We start from the raw sequence: 7,421 nt of genomic DNA on the forward strand, positions 1-7,421 counted from the left end.
CCCACGGGGAGTGGTTGAGGCGAATAGTATGGATGTATTTGAGGGGGGGGAAGTGGGATAAACACATGAGGGAGAGTGGAATAGAAGGAGATGGTGATGGGGGGGGGGGAGGCTGGTATAGGGCAGGAACAGCAGGATGGGACAGAGGGGCGGAATGGCCTGTTGGCGTGATGTGAAGTTGATGTAATTGTGTGTGTGTTGTCTGATTTCAGACAGGCTCCTGTCCAGGTGGTAACTGGCTGATTGGTGGAGAGGCCACACTTCCCTGTGTCCACGTGGCGAAGACTGGGCGCTGGCCCCAATCGGCACGCCTGTATTGGCAAGTGGGTCCTCAAAATGTGGTGTATGCTTACTACGAGGGGCAAACTCAGAGTGACCACCAGAACGCCAAGTACAAGGGGAGAGCCATGGCCTTTGAGAGCGAGATACGGGATGGTAATCTCTCCCTCCAGATCAATAATCTCACCATTCGCGATGGCAATGATTACACCTGCTACTTCCTTGTCAACAACAGAAAGATCTACGAGTGTCTGGTCCAGCTGCAAATAGCAGGTAAGGAATTGTTCCAAGAGCTGGCTTCACCTCTGAACTCTGAAACCCCGCAACCGCCCCCCCCCCCCCACTCCACCTCCTTCCACCCCCCCGCACCCCCCCACTCCACCTCCTTCACCCCCCCCACCCCCCCCACTCCACCCTCCTTCACACCCCCCGCACCCCCCCCACTCCACCTCCTTCACCCCCCCCGCACCCCCCCACTCCACCTCCTTCACCCCCCCACCCCCCCCACTCCACCTCCTTCACCCCCCCCGCACCCCCCCCACTCCACCTCCTTCACCCCCCCCCGCACCCCCCCACTCCTCCTCCTTCACCCCCCCCGCACCCCCCCCACTCCACCTCCTTTACCCCCCCCCCCGCACCCCCCCCCCACTCCACCTCCTTCACCCCCCCCGCACCCCCCCACTCCACCTCCTTCACCCCCACCCGCACCCCCCCACTCCACCTCCTTCACCCCCCCCGCACCCCCCCCACTCCACCTCCTTCACCCCCCCACCCCCCCCACTCCACCTCCTTCACCCCCCCCACCCCCCCCACTCCACCTCCTTCACCCCCCCCACCCCCCTCCACCTCCTTCACCCCCCCACCCCCCCCACTCCACCTCCTTCACCCCCCCACCCCCCCTCCACCTCCTTCACCCCCTCCCGCACCCCCCACTCCACCTCCTTCACCCCCCACCCCCACTCCACCTCCTTCACCCCCCCCACCCCCCACCCCCACTCCACCTCCTTCACCCCCCCCGCACCCCCCCCCACTCCACCTCCTTCACCCCCCCACCCCCCCACTCCACCTCCTTCCACCCCCCCCGCACCCCCCCCACTCCACCTCCTTCACCCCCCCCGCACCCCCCACTCCTCCTCCTTCACCCCCCCCGCACCCCCCCACTCCACCTCCTTCACCCCCCGCACCCCCCCCACTCCACCTCCTTCACCCCCCCACACCCCCCACTCCTCCTCCTTCACCCCCCCGCACCCCCCCCCACTCCACCTCGTTCACCCCCCCCGCACTCCCCACTCCTCCTCCTTCACCCCCCCCGCACACCCCCCCCACTCCACCTCCTTCACCCCCCCACCCCCCCACTCCACCTCCTACACACCCCCCGCACCCCCCCCCACTCCACCTCCTTCACCCCCACCCGCACCCCCCCACTCCACCTCCTTCACCACCCCCTCCCCTCCCCCCACTCCACCTCCTTCACCCCCACCCGCACCCCCCCCACTCCACCTCCTTCACACCCCCCACCCTCCCCACTCCACCTCCTTCACCACCCCCTCCCCTCCCCCCCACTCCACCTCCTTCACCCCCCCCACCCACCCACTCCACCTCCTTCACCACCCCCTCCCCTCCCCCCACTCCACCTCCTTCACACCCCCCCGCACCCCCCCACTCCACCTCCTTCACCACCCCCCCGCACCCCCCCCACTCCACCTCCTTCACCACCCCCCCCTGCTCCCCTCCACTCCACCTCCATCACCCCCTCCCCCACTCCACCTCCTTTACAACCCACCCCCCCCCCCCGCCACACGCCCCCCGCCTCCGCTCCACCTCCCCTCCAGAGGGTGGACCATTACATGACAACATTAAACCCATCAGAGAGAAACAGAGACACTAACACAGGGTGCTGGGCGAGAGGGGTTACTGAGTGACAGTGTGAGGGAGCTGGATTAACATCGGTACAAATACAGTCAGTAACACAGGGTGCTGGGGAGAGGGGTTACTGAGTGACAGTGTGAGGGAGCTGGATTAACATCGGTACAAATACAGTCAGTAACACAGGGTGCTGGGGGAGAGGGGATACTGAGTGACAGTGTGAGGGAGCTGGATTAACATCAGTACAAATACAGTCAGTAACACAGGGTGCCTGGGGAGAGGGGTTACTGAGTGACAGTGTGAGGGAGCTGGATTAACATCAGTACAATACAGTCAGTAACACAGGGTGCTGGGGGAGAGGGGTTACTGAGTGACAGTGTGAGGGAGCTGGATTAACATCAGTACAAATACAGTCAGTAACACAGGGTGCTGGGGGAGAGGGGTTACTGAGTGACAGTGTGAGGGAGCTGGATTAACATCAGTACAAATACAGTCAGTAACACAGGGTGCTGGGGGAGAGGGGTTACTGAGTGACAGTGTGAGGGAGCTGGGTTAACATCAGTACAGATACAGTCAGTAACACAGGGTGCTGGGGAGAGGGGTTACTGAGTGACAGTGTGAGGGAGCTGGATTAACATCAGTACAGATACAGTCAGTAACACAGGGTGCTGGGGGAGAGGGGTTACTGAGTGACAGTGTGAGGGAGCTGGATTAACATCGGTTACAGATAGTCAGTAACACAGGGTGCTGGGGGAGAGGGGTTACTGAGTGACAGTGTGAGGGAGCTGGATTAACATCGGTACAGATACAGTCAGTAACACAGGGTGCTGGGGGAGAGGGGTTACTGAGTGACAGTGTGAGGGAGCTGGATTAACATCAGTACAGATAGTCAGTAACACAGGGTGCTGGGGGAGAGGGGTTACTGAGTGACAGTGTGAGGGAGCTGGATTAACATCAGTACAGATACAGTCAGTAACACAGGGTGCTGGGGAGAGGGGGATACTGAGTGACAGTGTGAGGGAGCTGGATTAACATCAGTACAGATACAGTCAGTAACACAGGGTGCTGGGGAGAGGGGTTACTGAGTGACAGTGTGAGGGGAGCTGGATTAACATCAGTACAGATACAGTCAGTAACACAGGATGCTGGGGGAGAGGGGTTACTGAGTGACAGGGTGAGGGAGCTGGATGAACATCAGTACAGATACAGTCAGTAACACAGGGTGCTGGGGGAGAGGGGTTACTGAGTGACAGTGTGAGGGAGCTGGATTAACATCGGTACAGATAGTCAGTAACACAGGGTGCTGGGGGAGAGGGGGTTACTGAGTGACAGTGTGAGGGAGCTGGATTAACATCGGTACAGATAGTCAGTAACACAGGGTGCTGGGGGAGAGGGGTTACTGAGTGACAGTGTGAGGGAGCTGGATTAACATCGGTACAGATAGTCAGTAACACAGGGCGCTGGGGGAGAGGGGTTACTGAGTGACAGTGTGAGGGAGCTGGATTAACATCAGTACAGATAGTCAGTAACACAGGGTGCTGGGGGAGAGGGGTTACTGAGTGACAGTGTGAGGGAGCTGGATTAACATCAGTACAGATAGTCAGTAACACAGGGTGCTGGGGGAGAGGGTTACTGAGTGACAGTGTGAGGGAGCTGGATTAACATCGGTACAGATAGTCAGTAACACAGGGTGCTGGGGAGAGGGTTACTGAGTGACAGTGTGAGGGAGCTGGATTAACATCGGTACAGATAGTCAGTAACACAGGACGCTGGGGGAGAGGGGTTACTGAGTGACAGTGTGAGGGAGCTGGATTAACATCAGTACAGATGCAGTCAGTAACACAGGGTGCTGGGGGAGAGGGGTTACTGAGTGACAGTGTGAGGGAGCTGGATTAACATCAGTACAGATACAGTCAGTAACACAGGGTGCTGGGGGAGAGGGGTTACTGAGTGACAGTGTGAGGGAGCTGGATTAACATCAGTACAGATACAGTCAGTAACACAGGGTGCTGGGGAGAGGGGTTACTGAGTGACAGTGTGAGGGAGCTGGATTAACATCAGTACAGATACAGTCAGTAACACAGGGTGCTGGGGGAGAGGGGTTACTGAGTGACAGTGTGAGGGAGCTGGATTAACATCAGTACAGATACAGTCAGTAACACAGGGTGCTGGGGAGAGGGGTTACTGAGTGACAGTGTGAGGGAGCTGGATTAACATCAGTACAGATACAGTCAGTAACACAGGGTGCTGGGGGAGAGGGGTTACTGAGTGACAGTGTGAGGGAGCTGGATTAACATCAGTACAGATACAGTCAGTAACACAGGGTGCTGGGGGAGAGGGGCTACTGAGTGACAGTGTGAGGGAGCTGGATTAACATCAGTACAGATACAGTCAGTAACACAGGGTGCTGGGGAGAGGGGTTACTGAGTGACAGTGTGAGGGAGCTGGATTAACATCAGTACAGATACAGTCAGTAACACAGGGTGCTGGGGAGAGGGGTTACTGAGTGACAGTGTGAGGGAGCTGGATTAACATCAGTACAGATACAGTCAGTAACACAGGGTGCTGGGGAGAGGGGTTACTGAGTGACAGTGTGAGGGAGCTGGATTAACATCAGTACAGATACAGTCAGTAACACAGGGTGCTGGGGGAGAGGGGTTACTGAGTGACAGTGTGAGGGAGCTGGATTAACATCAGTACAGATACAGTCAGTAACACAGGGTGCTGGGGAGAGGGGTTACTGAGTGACAGTGTGAGGGAGCTGGATTAACATCAGTACAGATACAGTCAGTAACACAGGGTGCTGGGGAGAGGGGTTACTGAGTGACAGTGTGAGGGAGCTGGATTAACATCAGTACAGATACAGTCAGTAACACAGGGTGCTGGGGGAGAGGGGTTACTGAGTGACAGTGTGAGGGAGCTGGATTAACATCAGTACAGATACAGTCAGTAACACAGGGTGCTGGGGAGAGGGGTTACTGAGTGACAGTGTGAGGGAGCTGGATTAACATCAGTACAGATACAGTCAGTAACACAGGGTGCTGGAGGAGAGGGGTTACTGAGTGACAGGGTGAGGGAGCTGGATTAACATCAGTACAGATACAGTCAGTAACACAGGGTGCTGGGGAGAGGGGTTACTGAGTGACAGTGTGAGGGAGCTGGATTAACATCAGTACAGATACAGTCAGTAACACAGGGTGCTGGGGAGAGGGGTTACTGAGTGACAGTGTGAGGGAGCTGGATTAACATCAGTACAGATACAGTCAGTAACACAGGGTGCTGGGGGAGAGGGGTTACTGAGTGACAGTGTGAGGGAGCTGGATGAACATCAGTACAGATACAGTCAGTAACACAGGGCGCTGGGGGAGAGGGGTTACTGAGTGACAGTGTGAGGGAGCTGGATTAACATCAGTACAGATACAGTCAGTAACACAGGGTGCTGGGGGAGAGGGGTTACTGAGTGACAGTGTGAGGGAGCTGGATTAACATCAGTACAGATACAGTCAGTAACACAGGGTGCTGGGGGGAGAGGGGATACTGAGTGACAGTGTGAGGGAGCTGGATGAACATCAGTACAGATACAGTCAGTAACACAGGGTGCTGGGGGAGAGGGGTTACTGAGTGACAGTGTGAGGGAGCTGGATGAACATCAGTACAGATACAGTCAGTAACACAGGGTGCTGGGGGAGAGGGGTTACTGAGTGACAGTGTGAGGGAGCTGGATGAACATCAGTACAGATACAGTCAGTAACACAGGGTGCTGGGGGAGAGGGTTTACTGAGTGACAGTGTGAGGGAGCTGGATGAACATCAGTACAGATACAGTCAGTAACACAGGGTGCTGGGGGAGAGGGGTTACTGAGTGACAGTGTGAGGGAGCTGGATGAACATCAGTACAGATACAGTCAGTAACACAGGGTGCTGGGGAGAGGGGTTACTGAGTGACAGTGTGAGGGAGCTGGATGAACATCAGTACAGATACAGTCAGTAACACAAGGCACCTACAATATAAGATTCTCAGACAGATTATTCCCCAACAGCTCATTCCAGCCAGCCAGTGATACGAACTCAGGATATCCGACTGGGTGAAGAGGTTAATCTCAGCTGCCAATCCTCCGGGGGCTTTCCGAAGCCAGTTTTTAATTGGACGTATTCAGGGGGCAACTCACTGCCGATTGGAAGCCAGGTGAACACGTCAGCACAGTCCGATCCCAGTAGCGGCCTCTGGAATGTGACCAGCGTCCTGCGAGTTAACGTGACCAGCAACTCCACATTTCTATGTTCCGTCTTCAATCCCCGGACACAGGAGCGACAGGATTCGGAACTGTGGACATGTGAGTGTCACTGTCAGAACATCCTCCACCCTCCAATGCACGGAAAATCACCCACATCTTCAAGGGCACAATGTCACACGTCCGGGACACCATGCCCTCTGCCAGTGCTGAGGGAGTGCCGCACTGTCAGAGGGTCAGTACTGAGGCAGTGCCGCACTGTCAGAGGGTCAGTACTGAGGGAGTGCCGCACTGTCAGAGGGTCAGTGCTGAGGGAGTGCTGCACTGTCAGAGGGTCAGTACTGAGGGAGTGCCCCACTGTCAGAGGGTCAGTACTGAGGGAGTGCCGCACTGTCAGAGGGTCAGTACTGAGGGAGTGCCGCACTGTCAGAGGGTCAGTACTGAGGGAGTGCCGCACTGTCAGAGGGTCAGTGCTGAGGGAGTGCCGCACTGTCAGAGGGTCAGTACTGAGGGAGTGCTGCTCTGTCAGAGGGTCAGTACTGAGGGAGTGCCGCACTGTCAGAGGGTCAGTACTGAGGGAGTGCTGCACTGTCAGAGGGTCAGTACTGAGGGAGTGCCGCACTGTCAGAGGGTCAGTGCTGAGGGAGTGCCGCACTGTCAGAGGGTCAGTGCTGAGGGAGTGCCGCACTGTCAGAGGGTCAGTACTGAGGGAGTGCCGCACTGTCAGAGGGTCAGTACTGAGGGAGTGCCGCACTGTCAGAGGGTCAGTACTGAGGGAGTGCCGCACTGTCAGAGGGTCAGTACTGAGGGAGTGCCGCACTGTCAGAGGGTCAGTACTGAGGGAGTGCCGCACTGTCAGAGGGTCAGTACTGAGGGAGTGCCGCACTGTCAGAGGGTCAGTACTGAGGGAGTGCCGCACTGTCAGAGGGTCAGTACTGAGGGAGTGCCGCACTGTCAGAGGGTCCGTGCTGAAGAAGTGCATAAATGTGGTAATATGACAGAGAGACAGAGAATGAGTCAAATAGACAGAGTGTGAGAGGGAGAG

At 57.1% G+C, this 7,421-nt stretch overlaps 1 protein-coding gene across 1 annotated transcript in view; it reads left to right on the forward strand.

Annotated features, from left to right (window-relative positions):
• Positions 1 to 212: 212 nt before the first annotated feature.
• Positions 213 to 7,421, forward strand: part of LOC144490315 (CD276 antigen homolog) — a gene marked incomplete at its 5' end in the record, with an annotated part of 13,549 nt that continues 6,340 nt past the window's right edge. The window contains 2 exons of the mRNA XM_078208081.1: positions 213 to 552; positions 6,185 to 6,478. Coding sequence (XP_078064207.1) covers positions 213 to 552; positions 6,185 to 6,478 — 634 coding nt within the window. The remainder of the gene's footprint in view (positions 553 to 6,184; positions 6,479 to 7,421) is intronic.

This window comes from Mustelus asterias, unplaced genomic scaffold (genome assembly GCF_964213995.1).
Source record: "Mustelus asterias unplaced genomic scaffold, sMusAst1.hap1.1 HAP1_SCAFFOLD_3144, whole genome shotgun sequence".
Taxonomy (NCBI): domain Eukaryota; kingdom Metazoa; phylum Chordata; class Chondrichthyes; order Carcharhiniformes; family Triakidae; genus Mustelus; species Mustelus asterias.